Here is a 15,799-nt window from a genome sequence, read left to right as displayed (position 1 = left end):
CATTGATGAGAGTGATCTTCTTTACTCAGTCTATAGGTCCAAATGCTAATTCCAGAAGCATCCTCACAGACACACCCAGAAATAATGGTTTACCAGCTATCTGGGGCATCCTTTAGTCCGGTCAAGTTGACACATAAAATTAACCATCATACCTGCTGAACAAACTGCACGGAAACACAAAATTGTACCTCAATGTCGGCCCTCAAATTAGAGGTCATTGCTATGGTTTTCATCTAACAGTTTGCTAAAGGAATATTATGAATTTTAAAACCCTAATTATACCTCTTGCCCATTCTTGAGAAGGCATTTACCAAGGAAATGTGTATCTCTAACAAAAATTGAACCGTTCTTGAGTTTGCACTTAACCTCTGTCAGTTGTTGTGAGTTTTCCTCTCTACAGCTATGGTCTGTCTCAGAACTAGCTCCTGTCATCGAGGGAGAGGGAGTGCTGGCTGCTGACCTGTGGGAGGCCAGCCGCTGCTGATGCTCTGCTAGCCTCAGAGTCCTGGTCCTCTTGCTTGAAAGGTGTCCTAGAGCTCCTGCAGACAGATGCTCTGGGGCCTGACTGCTCTGTTGCTGGACTTTTCTGCCTTCCTCTGCCCTTGGGAGTCTATGTCATCTTCACTTCCCTTTACTTGCCAGGCTTCCTCTCCCCTGTGGCTGCCACCTGTTCCCAAGTTTCCAGAGTGTTTACCGGCTGCCCTGTGTGTCCAAACTATCTAGTTAAATTTAAGTTTTGTTTCTGAAAAGCCCAAATCTGCAAAGTCACATTAAGAACTGATAGTGAGAATTCTTTCATTTAACTTCTCTCCTAAACAAAACAATCCTGCCTGGTTGTCAGGGATGTTGTCTGCTTAAATGTGTAAATGTCCTTCACCTTTCTTGATTTTTAAGATTTGTTTTCAGGAAAACAGAAATTGCAACTGGAGGGCAAAAATGCACATTTCAGCAATACATAGAGGAACAAATTTATTCCTACATTGGCTATGGATAACACTCTCTTTCCCGATGTCTATAAACAGGGTCTGGTTCATAGTTCTAATTAATTAACTTTATTAACTTGGAGTAGAAAAGAGGGGGCAACTTAAGGAAATAAAAGGCAGTGGACCCTGCCAGACTAGTTCCATATAACTGCTTTTTTAACTGAAGGTAAAAGAGCAGTCACTTACTCATCACACATAATAAAGCAAAGTCGATGTTCACACAGACTGCATAGCACAGTCTACCTCCAGCTTATCCACAGAATATGTCAAGAAAAGAGAGGGGGGAAAGAGGAGCGAGTATAAGAAAAGAAAGCAATTTTTATTTCATTGAGTGCAAGTAGCAAGTTTATTTTCTTTGATATGAAATTAACAGAGCAATGATGCCCAAATGAGGTAAAATTACATTTGCATATGAAAACTTTCCTTGAAACATATATTTAGATATTTGTTAAAGTTATTGATTGTCAGATCAGAGAAATTGTAATTCCAGGTTTGTTCATAGAAATCAAAAATTTTGTTACTTGGTAAGTTTCAAAATGTCAATTTTATCCAAGAGTCATAATTACCAGGGGAAAAATACTCTCTCAGCTAAGACCAAGAGTTTTGGCAGCACTGTAATAACTGTATTACCCACTTCACACAAAAGCTCATACATTTTGCAAAGAGAGTATGTACATTCTTATTGCATCATTTTTGGAAAAAATGTGCTCAATTGCCTTATAGTCTCCCACAGGGTCTACTTACTAAGAATTCCACAATGATGATAATGGGGTTACCTGTCATTTCCTTATTTGATAGCTAGCTCTGATATATTTAGTTACATGTTTCTGATGTTGTGCTGGTAGCATGTAAATCCCAGGTTTTACCTTGAGCCTTATAAACAATACACATGGAATATATATGTAGCTAGAGTTGAGGCTGATAACTTGACATTCATTAATGTTAAATATAGTAAAAATTCCGGTGGCTTAGAAAGATGGTATTTTCTTAAGGACACATTGCTGAACACATGGCCACCTACCTGCTCTCTAAAGCAATATGTATAATTTAACTACCAAATATAGAACAGATGAATACCAGGAGACAAAAAAAGCATTAAACCCATTACAATCTTAAATAAAGCAAACCCTCAAGTTTATAGAAAAAGCATTGCAATCATGTATTTAGCTTTACTTTTCTAATATATATCATAATTTAAAACTATAAAGTCACTTATATAAAAGCAATTTTTTCAAGTGTTATAGCTTAGAGCATGGCTTTATATTTAGCTTAATCATTTTTTACCAGTTTAACTTATAAAGCTCGTAATCTTGCCAGCAGGGCTTCAACTTCAGGAACTGATTCGTTTTTAGAAACAGAGCCAAGAAGTTCCATTTCCTTTTTTCTGTTGCTTTCTACATTACAGGCTTCCTTCTTCTCAACTGCCTTGATCCTCCCTGTAGACGTATGAGTGTCTAGATTATAATTAAGCTCCTTGGCGACTGGAGTCCTTGTTGAGTTGCAATTGATATTGCAGTGTGAACGTGACCCTTCTGTCAACTGCACTTTCTGATTTTCTACAGTAAGAAAGAAAGAAACATAAAACTTATCACCATGATAACCAAGGACTGTGCACATTATGAAACATAAATTTAAAATAAATTATCCTCAATAAACAAGTCCCCGTAGATAAACAAAGAAACATTGAACAGAGTAAGTAGGTTTAAAATAAACACACAGAGGTTAAAAATAAACTAAAATATAATAGAGAATCATTTCATTAGCACTAATGCCTATTTCCTTCTTACTTTATGCCTGAAATGCCTGGTAATTGTCATGGTTTGGTTTCATATTTCATTCAGGTCTCTGTTCAAACAACACCTCAATGGAGAGGCCTTCCCTAACCATTCACCTAAAAATCGCCTTGTGCATTGCTCTCTCTCCTCATGTTTTCCTTCACAGGAATCATGATGGCTTACCATATCATATATTTGTTTACTTGTCCACTGTCTTTTACTAGAATGTATATTCCAAGCCATCAGGGATATTGTTATTTTATTTTACTATTTTTAAAATTTTTATAGATTTAGGGGGTACAAGTATAGTTTTGTTACATGGATATAGTGCATAGATGTGAAGTCTCAGTTTTTAGTGTAACCACCACCTGAATAGTGTTCTTTGCATCCATTCAGTAGTTTTTCACTCTTCCTTTCCTTCCCACCCTTCCAAGTCTCCAATGTCTATTATTCTACTGTGTATGGGACAGTATTTTAAATACTGCGGTAGCTTCAGTGCCTAGAATGGCCCTAGTGCAAAGTAGGTGCTCAATAAATGTTGGATAAAGAAATTATATCCATACTCTATGATCTAAGATAAGCATTAGTTTGAATGATAATGAGATTAACTTCCTTTAACAAAAGCAAGGAGAAAATTTTCTAATAAGAATTTTGAAAGTCAATGATTTCCCTTAAAAGAAATAATGAATTTGGTAGGCAAATTATTAAAACTTCGTACAAACCAGAATTATATCATAATGTAATTGTCAAGTATATACATGCCTGTACATACATACATACACACATATACACAAGAATATTCTTTTATTAGATGGCAATCCTGATTTATCAAGGCTAAAGGAGAGAGTTGCAATAGCTAATGATTAAATGGCACTGGCTGATTGACTTTCCCAAAGAGACTGTGATTGTCTTTTAATTAACTGACTCTCACATTGCATAGCCTTATGAGTGATCTTTCTCATAGATCTCCAACTTTAAAAAAATAGACACCCTCAATATTCATGTAACCTTGAAAGGGACTTGAAAATGGCTTCAACAAACTTGACATGACATTTAAAGTTTTTTGGTTATTCGCTGAGAGATGTTCCATTATCCCAATAGTAATGACTTTGGAGCACAAGCAGTCACTCATGACATTGTGTTTTATGTGAGTGCTGAAAATTCCAACTGAAAACAGCTTGTACATTAAAAGGTGGCTGCTGAAGATATTTACTGCACTGTCATTTCCTGACCAGGGGCTTCCAGTGATGGATGAGGATTTTACACACTTTCTTGGACAATCTCAACAAATTTTAGAAGTATGATCACCTTTTAGCTGTTGGAAGAAAATAAATACACTTTTCCTATCACTTTCTCTATCAGGTGGGCGATTGTTACTCAAAAATCAAAATCTAATAGGGCAGTGATTTTCTCTTAAAGGCGTTTATGCTCTGTAGCTTATAATGTACATATCGTGTTTGTGGGAAAGAGCACAGTGGATGTGGTGTTCCTGTAGTTCCCGTGACCATGTAAATTTATATTTTTCTGGCACCCACCCTCCTCTCCCAAAGGGTGCTTGAAACCTGCATGTGTAGCTAAATTCAGATTTTTAGCCAGATTACTGCTCTTTACCCCAAATGTTCCTATCTGTTCGTATCATTTGATTTCTTGTAAACTATTCCATCATGATGATATTTCCAAACAAACCAGTTTATTCTGCTACTGGGTAACTCTAGTTAAATGTTTAATGGCAGATAAGAGGTTAAATTGGCCAAAATATGGGTCTTACATATGAATACACACACACACACACACACACACACACAAATCCTAGCTTCTACGACTATACTGTTTCAAACCCAATTCCATATGCAGCAAAGTGAAAACAACATGAGATTTCAAGGTAAACCTGGGTTGAAATCCAAGCTCTACCACTTGGCTTTAACAGGTTACTTACCCTCTTTTAGTCTCAGGTTCTAATTAATAATCAATCTCAAAGAGTAGCTGTGAGGATTAAGGGAAAGAATGTGGGTGACACCTACTTAGAGATACTTTCCTTTCCTTCCTTTTTCGAAGCTTTCTAAGGAAGGCATCCCCCACCAAAGGCTTAGGGCTTATTCAGAGGCTCTGACCTGTCTGAGTTTTTGGTGACCACCAGTGAGGGCTGAAATACCATATTATGAACAGCTTGTATTAAATAGCACCTTTATTTATAAAGCATTTGTTGCATTTTAAACATTACCACCCTTAGCTTATGGATCGAGGGGTAAAAGGAAAAGGAGGTTAAGTCATTTGCTTAGACCTAGTTACTCCGTAAATCAGTGGCTAAAGCCAAATGCTTTCTCTAGAGATACTTGAGGCTGTCTTAAAGAAATCTGAAAAGATTTTTGCCAAAGAAATGTGCTAAGTAATTCAAAGCTAAGTTTCATAATAATGGTGTCCTATACTTATGTTTTAAAATGCTTTCTGACACACTGAATTCCTGCAACAACTTTGTAAAGCAGATAGTATATCTCTGTAAACTACCTTACCACAATATGTCTAAGGTTACACATATCCTCCTTTTCTTTCCTGGTCTCACTTAAACTCATGACTGTGAACTTCAAAAGCATGGCCTTAATCCCACGACAATCCCCTATTCCTGTGGTCCCGCATTCCTGGGCTGTGCCCTCGTACTCCATGGAGGCCTGTTACGAATCCGGCCCCACATCACTGCCTGATCTCCACCTCCCTGCCCTCTTACCACCCGCTCTGTCGGTGGAAGAATTGTCTTTCATGAAACTGGTCCCTGGTGCCAAAAAGGTTGGGGACAGCTGCCCTAGTCCATTCACTCTTCCATTCTCCTAGACAACTATTTACTTCACACCTCCTCCTCTCTTTTCAAAACTCCTACATGTCCTCTCTCACTCTCAGTTAACTCATTCATAGAAGCAATCATAGGAGAACTCCCACGAGCGTCTCAGCTCCCCCAACATCTATTATCCACCTACTGCACACACATACATTCCTTCCCCCCATTAGGATCAATCAACCTTTTGTGCTCTGCTCTGAGGACAACTCCTCAAGGCGAGCACCAGATATTGCTCTCTCTTGTCTATTCAAGGACATCGTCTGGCTGCTGTGCCCTCTCTCTACTGCATTATAAAGGTTTCCTTCTCCATTTGATCACTCTCTTCAGCATACAAGTATGTTGTAATAACCCTAATCTTTACAGAAAAAAAAATCTATCTCCACATCCTGCTCCAGCTACTAACGCAATTCTTGGCTCCCTTTATAGCAAAACATCTTGAAAGAATTGCCCATACTTACTGTCTCAATTCTTCTTTCCCCATTTTTCTCTTGAACCCACTCCAATCATGCTTTTGACCCTTTACTCTTCTGACACTGTTCTTGTCGAGGTCACTAATGAACTGCGTGTTGCCAAAAACAAGGATTGTATATCCATTTGGACGTCTTAGCCCTCCTTTACTGGATCTATATCAAATCCAAGGATGAAATGCCCAGGATAGACTGGGTTTTTCTTTTAGTGTTTGGTTTTTGAACTTCTTTGGAAGCTTAGGTAAATAACAATGGATGGGCCAATGCAACCAAAAGCATTTCTACCCTTTTGAGAAAACTCAAAATAGCTGTGGGCTTGCTTTAGGGACATGATGATAAGAGAAAAACTAAGATGGTATTTATCTCCTCTGTGGTTTCAGGTGAAGAATCTTTCCTGAGAAGCAACAGGCAAGACAGTATAAAAAGGAAAGAGGCCATTCCTGAGACCACTGAAGAAATAAAAAAGAAAGTACACAAGGGGTTTTTAAAGCAAGTTTATAGCTCTGTTAGAAATTCCTAGATAACAACTCTTCACTCCCAGTCCTCACATTGATCTTTCAGCACCCCAGCAGCCCCCATCCTGATTGAGGGAGTCTCATCTTAAATTGCAAAGCAGATAAATGAAGTTGGGTTGGAGGAATTGCCTATCCCACTGCAACTAGAGAAAATGATTACAGGTAGAGGAAGCTCCCAAGTTGGAAGTTCATTTTTATATAGAAATCTTATTATAATGTTGGTTCAGGGCCAGGTGTCTTTTGTCATTATTATTATTTTGAAAGTTTCTTATTGGTGGCTTCACGAGGGCTGAACAGGAGACCTAAATTCCATGGAAAAACATGCATTTAGTTTCTAAATGATTGCCTTTCAAACAACAGGGAGTTGCCACAACCCTCTAAGTTGGATACTCTATATAGGTGCTCAGAGGTACAAATAAATAGTGATTTGAGGCAGGTGGGCTCATCCTTTTCATATGAAATTAGGCAGCTACAAATATAAGATGACACACTAGGACACATGGACTCAATGAAAGGTAAGGCTGAGCTCACAATATAAAGAGAAGCATTTCTTTTTTGTATTTCTTTTCAACTTAAATCCTTACCATACATACTTTAAATAGAAACTAAAAACATTAAGGCAAAGTAAGGATGATTGCTTAATTTAACAGAGAGAGGAAGTTTGTGCTATGATTTTATAAATTGAATCCTAGGCCTTTTTCCCTTTAAGATATTACAACTCATGTCTATGCATGATATATCTAGGAATACTGCCAAGATCAAGGGCCATGGTGATTGTACTACAGAGAAGGCAAAGCAGCAGCTGCTATTCTTAGTACCAAATCAGTAAGGGAACCTAATCCACACATCTTGTATTTGGGTTTCTGTGGAAATAAACAGGATGAGAATACATGCCATTTTCCTTTAAGACAGGAAGACTCACTTATTTCAATTTAATTACTCATCTGATTCTTATGCCAAGAATTGAATCTGGGGTCCCACCACAGCTTCTTTTCTGAAGGTGAATGAAGAGTTGACAAGTGTTGGAAAGTTGAATAGCTTTTAAATACTGAGAACCCACTGGACTTAAAAATGAGAATAAAGGCCTTAAACTACACTCAGTGTTGGGTCCCACGTGACTTTTGGGAGGGTATAGATTTGAATGAAAAAGAAAGTTTAAAAAAACTCCACCATCCTGCACTAACATTTCCATTGTTTCTTGAGTCACACAAAAGACACAGAAAAATGGGAAAGTTGCTGATAAAAAATTAAATATAAATATATGCAACTTGGCACGTAAATGAGGAAATATTTCAGCCAACAATTTTTATGCTTCTTGAGCTAAGAAGGCAAGACTAAAGCCCTGGCGATGGCCCTTAGGGAAGCCTTCTCCGCTGCAGGAATATCAGTGAGGGCTCCGAAGGAGGCATTATTCCTTTAAGTCAGTATTGATCCCCTATTACATGGTGGTTCTAATGGGCACTGGTTTCTCAGATGGGCCAACTCTCAGATGAAATATAAAACTGAGCTCCTGCCTTTTGTGGTCAATGGTGAGCCCCTGGCAGCCTTGATAGGAGGAAGAATATAGAATATAGGTGTCCTAAATTGACTGTGTCTATTCAGTCTTCCAGAAATTTGGTATTTCCTTACAATTCTTTACTTTTTGCTCTTAACTATTACTTTGACCTACTAAGTAGCTGTTTTGTTTCACCCAAGCAATGGCTTTACTTTGGTGAAAGAAAAAAATGACCCATAAATATAATTTTTAAAGCACCACTGGGTCTACATGATAGTAAAGTTTGTGACAAATATATGTTTTTAATCTATGCAATAACGGAAGTTACTGCTGGCCACCAACAGCCCATATCCCTGTGGTTTTCCTTACTGCTGATTTACTGATGCTATAAATAATTGTCTTCCCTTGGTTTCATTTTGCTGCTTATTCTATCTTATGTAGTGAAAATATATAAAAATGATATGAAGAGCAAAAGGTCATTTGTATATAGTGAAAATCTTTCAGGAGTGCCAGAAACTCTTATTAAAACCAATTATGTAAAAACAAAAACAGCTAAATAGAACAATTACTCCTCCCCATTGAAACAAAATAGGCAAAGCAGAGGATGATTTAAAAAAATAGATATTTCTGAATATAGGAGATTACTGACAATTAAAGTAGAACTCTCTTTGCAGAAACTCACATAAACATACTTCTTTTCAGTCTTGCTGCATATTACTATCCTTCAAATAAAAATTCAAAGACAGCACTGCCATTTTGCAATGTCCTATGCTGGGTCTTTCTAACTGAGGGCTAGGAAAAAGATGAAGATGATGCAGGCTCCTGAGCACAGGACATGCAGGATAAGTTCAGCTGCTAAAGAGGATGGTAATGTAAACTCTTCTATTCAACTGCTTATCTTTCAGATTTGTAATAGTTACTTGAGGTGGACACTCCTCTCCATACCTGCCTTCTCTCTTTCTCACATCTCCACTCAATTGTTAGCAATTCTAATCTGGCTTTCATTCATAACTCTCTGTTGAAATAGCTCCTTACAAGAATATCACTAACATCAAAATTCTTATACTTGTTGGAATTTTCTCATGCCTCATTTTCTGTTACATTTGCAACAATTTAGAAGGCGTGTAATAAAGAATTTGGCTGGGCTTTGTCCCAGTTCCTAGGAGGTAGACTCTAAACACTTGTAATTTTGTTACTCACAGGAGGCCCCTCAGACCTATAGTTTGAAACCATGAATTGATGGTTTATGCTGATGATGTGACTGAAGGTGGGCCCCTGGATAGTTTCCGGTAATAAATGACTCAGGATGGGAGTTGGCCAAGCCAGAAAGACCAGTCATGTGATCAGCGGGTTGGGCCTTTGAGCCAAGTGATTATCAGCTTGATCTTCCAGTTTGAGTTCAATCATGTGGCCAGCGATTCAATCAATCATGCCTAAGTAACAAAGCATCAATGTAAACTCAGGACTCTGAGGTTCGGGTCAGTTTTCCTGGTTTGCACTACTCTGTGTATCATCACATAGCGATGTGCTAGGAGGGTGATGTGTCCCTGAGGACAATAGAAACTTCAGGGATCTCTCCCTTTCGCTGGTTCTGATTTGCATTCTTTTGCCATAATAAAGCTGTAATACTAAGCAAAGTGCCTTCCTGAATTCTGTTATTCTAGCAAATTATTGAAACTGAGGGGGTAGTAGAAACCACTAAATTTGTAGCCAGGTAATCAGAAGTGGAGTAGCCTAGGGCCCCTCAAACTTGCAGCTGGTATTGAAGTGAACGCAATCTTTTAGAAGACTGTGATCTGTGAAATCTGGCTGAACTCCAAGAAGTTGGCATCAGGATTCATTGCAGAATGTTATATATTACTTTGAAAATTATTATATAATTAATAATATCAACAGGATCACCTTACCTTTATATATGGCTATTCTATAGTTTGCAAACACTTTCCCCATATATCTGCTCATTTGATTCCCATAACACCCTTGTGAGAAAGGTAATGTGAGTATATTAACCTTGTTTTACATAAAGTTGAGGTAGCAGATATAACTTTTAGACAGAGCTGTAGACAAAACTTACATCCTCAGATTCCTGGTTAACACATTCTATTATGTTATGTCCCTTTAGCATGCTTACTCCTCTACTTTTTGATGATTTAATTATTTTTATTTATTTATTTATTTTTGGCATGTCTCCTTTTATTAGCAGCTTAGAAGCTTTTGGCACAGATAACATTTCTTTTTTTAAATTTTATTTTAGCATATTATGGGGCTACAAATGTTAAGGTTATATATATTGCCCATGCCCCCCCCCCCATTTATTTTTAATCTTCTTTAGAAATTTTTTCTGCCTTCCCAACCCCTCCTAAACAATCATAACTTTCAAGACGGCCATTTCTCAGAGTTAGATCTGTGGCCCATTTTTCTACCCTTTCTACATTCTCTTTACCAAGATCTCACAGCTTCACCAATTTGCTCTAAGAACAGGACTCCAAATCTGTATTTCTAGCCCTTAGAACAGAGCTTCAATACTGTGTCCCCCACGGCTTCCCTAAACATTTCCACATAAATGCCCTATCATTACCGTACAGTCCTCCACTCCACCAACAGAGCTATTGAAGGCTCCGCTCCTACCATTCCTTTAGATAACACATTTTCAAACCAAATTTTCATGTCCACAGCAGCTTCCTCTTCATGCTAACATACTGAAACCAACCATAGCAGCTGTTTATCAGTCCTGCTATCTGTTATTGACAGATGTTTCAGGCTACTATGTGCTTGTGGCTACCAGTATGTGCCTTAGCAGCTATTAAGTAAATATTTCTAAAGCATATAATGGCCCATCAGCTAACAGATGCCAGGTAGTAAATGATGTGGTCAGTTGATCTGGTGGTTCATGAGGAAGAGAGTAGAGAAATAATATAGGGGTATGATTTGGATAGTATAGTTATTAAACACATACTCTATATCTGATAATATCTATTTTAAAAATTTTACAACAACCCCAAAAGACAGACATCAACCACCTCATTTTATAGATAAAAAAATTGAGGTTTAGAGAAAGTTCACGAACTGCCAAGGTCACAAAGCTTTTGCTAGTTGCCTCTGGCAGATCAATCCAAGTCTTAGGCCCTCATGGTTCAGGGGGCACATGATCAGGCCACGGCAAGTAGACACACTGTGAAATGGAACGAATACCTTACTAACTAAGATGAAGGGTTTGGGGAGAGGCTGATTCCCTGTGCTAATGACTTGGGAGCTGTAATGGAAAATAACCAGCTAAAGAAATACTTTAGGGCCTAAACATATTTCTGAAGCCATTTTCAAGTAGTATAATATAATGTGTTTTCAAGTATTTTCCTTTATTTCTTATACTTCTTTATTCAACATTTATTAGACATTTCAAATGTATAGATGTTTCTTCTGAATAACTTATGCTATTTCTACTCCATTTCATTATGATTCACAGGATCATGTAATGTAAAATCATGTACAAAGACCCCTAGTTACTTGCTAGAACCATTTATCCAATGCTTGAATTATATTTATTCAGTATCCTAGCAAGTGGTTGCCCAGCCTAAGTCTGAAGACTCCAGTCATATCCTCACAATCTCATAAGGCTATATATTCTTCCTTTGTATAGCTCTAAATTACAAGTTTTACCTTATATTTATCCAGTGTTTGTTATTCTGAAATCTTAGTCACTAGCCCTACTAATTTTTTCCATTAGGGCTATATTAAATCTAATTCCTTCAGCTAATTGAAAACAGATATTATATTCCTCCAATCTTTTCTTCTCTAAGCCAAACAGCTATGGTGTTTCTTCAACTGTTCCTCCAGAGATCATGAATTGGAGTTGTGGTTAAATCAATTCATTAGTTAATTCAACAGGTATTTTAGCCCATCGTGCTAGGTGCTAAGTCCTTGAAACATTTAAGATCCTGTCATTTCTATTATTAATAGAAAAAATTTATATAAATGAAATCTTTAACTTTTTTTCTTAGTACTAAGTCTTTGAAATCAAATGTGCATTTTACACATATAAAACATCGCAATTCAGACTAACTACATTTCAAGAGCTCAAGAGTCATGTCTGGCTATTGGCTACTGTATTGGACAACACAGGTCTAGAGAACCTGGAGCTTCTAACAAGGTTATTACCTATAACATTTTTTTTGATTGGATATCTTTACAGAAAATTTCTGTGATGAGTAACTTTATCTCAAGTTGAATTGTATACTATTAGAAGCTAGTTAATATTACTAAAAATAATTTAGAAATTATGACAAAAATAAACTATTTTTGAAACTTTAGTTAAGAATTAAAGTTCAAATTGGAATAATCCATATCCTAATAGAAATTAATATTGCTCATTTCCCCATATTTACTAAAAATACTTCTATAATTTATTTGTAAGTCCCTGTATAGGGAAGTGTAGTTCCCTGGGGTACAGCAAAAGTCACCAAAATCAAGACCACAAGCCCCACCCACCCCTACGTGGACTAGGAAACTTGGCTTTGTTCTATGGTCACAGATTGCACACTAATCATGGTCAGTCATCAAATAAGTATGTGCTGTTTTCACTTCAGAGGGTAATAAATTACAGATATATTAATAAATATATCACTAACACTGGGGGAAAATTTTTATTGAGATTAGGTCAATAAACAAAAGAGCCTATTAATGGAATCAATTATTATAGAAGGAGAAATGAGCAAGTAAAAAAAAGTAATGTTCTAATATTTAGTATTTCATTGTGATTTCGTTTTAAATAAAGAGGAAGAAACAAACAGCTACACATTTCTAGGTAATTTGGATTTACACAGTTTCTGTGAATGGCAAAGTAGACAATGTCTAAAGATTAAAAATAACCTTGTGAAACTTGAATCTAATGACAAGCCTACTGATTCTACCGTCTGTGTTCTGGCATGTGTTTACCCAGCCACCGAGTCATGGGGAGACCAGGTTACCATTCAGAGACTCTTCTACTTTAACTTCACAGTTATGTACACATTTTAGTAAACCAGTGAAAATTAGAAGGATCTAACTGATTAAATGTGATTCTCCTTCCTTCCAAGACGAGATTGACCTTTAGTCCTTGCTATTCTCCTATTCATATTAGATCAGGACCTATATTGGTGTAAGGCTCACAGAGTTGCCACTGTTAAAAGCTGATAGACTGGCCTCTTTTGATTGTTCTATTCATAGCATAGCAGCATTATCTTGTACTGGATTGATGGTAGCAAGTTTCATTATGAAATCTGAAACTATTTCTAAGATTTTAGTTTCATGTATTTCTAGAAAATGAGTGAAAAAAAGAAATCTGGCATGAGTAATCCACATTACCTTAAAGAGTGTAGCTCAGGCTAGAACACTACTGCCTCCTACTGTCAATTTGAAGAAAGTGAGTGCCTCAGAGGGCTTTACTCAATCTTATTCTATTTACAGACTTACAGATAACTGGCTTCCTTCCTTCAAAGGAAGGAAGGAATTTTGCACAGTTAACCCAGGAAGAAATGTTGATGTTTTTTAAATTTCTCTGAATTCTTCAAAATTCTTTCCCTGCTTAGAATGCGAGATCTGTGGAAAAAATCCAGCAAACACCTTGAGCATGGATCTTCCTCCATTCCAAAAAAGAGACTGGTTTGAAAGGCTATTCACAAAACATCTGTTCTTTTAAAATTCAATTTCACATGATTTTGTTGTTAAACTTTTCATTTTTCTCTTCTCCCCCTACAGGGTCTTGTATCATATTTCTAAGAAAAAAGTCAAGAGGAAAAACAAATCTGTATTATTTTTAAATCTTTTAGCAGCATTCTCCTAAATAAATAAATATATTAGCAAGTATGACATGAGTTGAAATAATATAGTAGGAAATAGAACAATTAATTACATCCAGAGAAATGTTTAAAAGCGTTAAGTTACCTACAATAAAGAGGGAGGACATGACAATTGAGAGTAACTATAAACTACTTATTTTTATAACTAGCATATTTGGGTCAATGATTTGGGTGTTAGTTGTAGAGTTCCCTGTGCTTAAACTGCAGTTTGACTTCTGATGGTTTTGGCTGAGTCAAAGAATATGGACCTTTATTTTAAAGGTGAGATTTTTGATTAGCAAAATAAGTCATGCAAAGAGGATCTTTCTTAGAAGTTGCTCCTTTTTAATGAGGAAAACAGTAACAGGAATAGGTCAATATCACTTCAGTTATTTTCTTGCAAATAAAACACCAAGTTTGGTTTCTATGAAACCCTAAGGCTGCACTGAGATCTTTATAAAATTGGTTTCTGCAAACAACTCGTTTTTAACACACCATCACTGGCAGAGCCTGTACTTCCTAGGACTGTGGACACACAATCTGATTGGACCACACAATTCACTCTTTTTGTTTACTGTGCTAGGCTAGATTTCTGCCTGGGGCTTCTCTTGTCAGCAGGGACTGTTTCCCCAAAGACCTGCTTCCACCCAATCTTCTTGGGGCTTTGGAGCACCTCCTGTCTCTATGGTAACACAAAGCACAAAGACTAGAAATGTACCATTACAGAGGGCAGAAAAGAAAGAAATTAGAGTGCAGTACTCCTGGTAAGCTAAAGAAAGTGCTGACGGCTGGAAAATGGACAAGGAGGACAAGATGTAATTGTTCACTGTTCCATTTCTCGCACATCCTCTTAAAAGAGCTACAAGTGTTAGCACAGAAGCCTTAAAGTATATGGAACTTTATAATCCACATGGTATTTGACATTAAAAACATACTGGAGACCCATATTAGCCATAAATGTTTAGCAATTTGTGGTTCATTAAACGATTGAGATAAATCAGAGTTCTCAGTTAACTGAGATATAATGTATAAAAGGAAAAAATTCATCAAATATCAGTATGACTTATAAGAGAAAGAAAAATATATTGCTATCACATAGCATAATGTTCTTTTTATTATTCAACCTTAAGATAAAATGGATTTTCTTAGTCCCTTTCAATTTGATGCATCATATTAAATATAGAATCTATTCGTTCAATGGTTCAAAATAATCAAAAGGTTTATGTCCCCAAACTATTGGTCAATTCCAATCTGTGTCCTGGTTTCAGGCAGTGCCCTTAACTCAGATGGGTTGTATCCAAAATATGGTGGGGTATCTGAGGGATAGTACCTTAAAATATTCAATCGATCCATAATATCTACACATTAAGAAAGATACATTATATATGTAGACATCTAATAAAAATATATATTATCATTCTATCATTAGGTATTCTATCAATATTTTAAAAATATTTCATGCAAGTCTACGAAATCTTGCTGAACATCATTGCTAGGATCTTGCCACGAACTTTGGAATGTCTACTAAAAATGCTGTCACGATTGCTTGGCTACTGGGCTGCACAACAGAATCTGTTGACACACGTCAACCACCTGAGTACAGAGATTTAAAAAGTTGGTTCTGAACTCTGTTCTTTGAGGCAGTACCCCACCAATTAGTCCAGTAGAACTTAAGGAAGCTAATTGTACACTCACTTGCATAACTCTATCAATAATCATATGAGATTTTTTGCCCTTAGTCTTTTTTTTTTTTTTTTCCTTTCTTAAACCCAATCAAATGAGATGCAGCTATAAACTATAGCCACTAGAGGTCAGATGGTTACCCCTGCCACCAATCATTAAATTGTAGTGGGCATTATAGTACCTTGAGTAACATTTAGTGACTTAAAAAATATGGAGTATAGGACACTCTTTTACAACT

General features: G+C 36.7%; 1 protein-coding gene across 3 annotated transcripts in view; it reads right to left on the bottom strand.

The window, feature by feature from the left end:
• Positions 1 to 1,284: 1,284 nt before the first annotated feature.
• Positions 1,285 to 15,799, bottom strand: part of DIAPH3 (diaphanous related formin 3) — a 467,480-nt gene continuing 452,965 nt past the window's right edge. For 2 of the 3 annotated variants that reach the window (XM_076009404.1, XM_076009405.1), the window contains one exon: positions 1,285 to 2,539. In XM_076009404.1, the coding sequence (XP_075865519.1) occupies positions 2,277 to 2,539 (263 nt within the window). In that variant the 3' untranslated portion in view covers positions 1,285 to 2,276. The remainder of the gene's footprint in view (positions 2,540 to 15,799) is intronic. The other variant, XM_076009403.1, reaches the window with a different exon arrangement.

Source organism: Microcebus murinus, chromosome 13, assembly GCF_040939455.1.
Source record: "Microcebus murinus isolate Inina chromosome 13, M.murinus_Inina_mat1.0, whole genome shotgun sequence".
Lineage (NCBI taxonomy): Eukaryota > Metazoa > Chordata > Mammalia > Primates > Cheirogaleidae > Microcebus > Microcebus murinus.
This window is presented reverse-complemented; position numbering and strand designations above follow the sequence as displayed.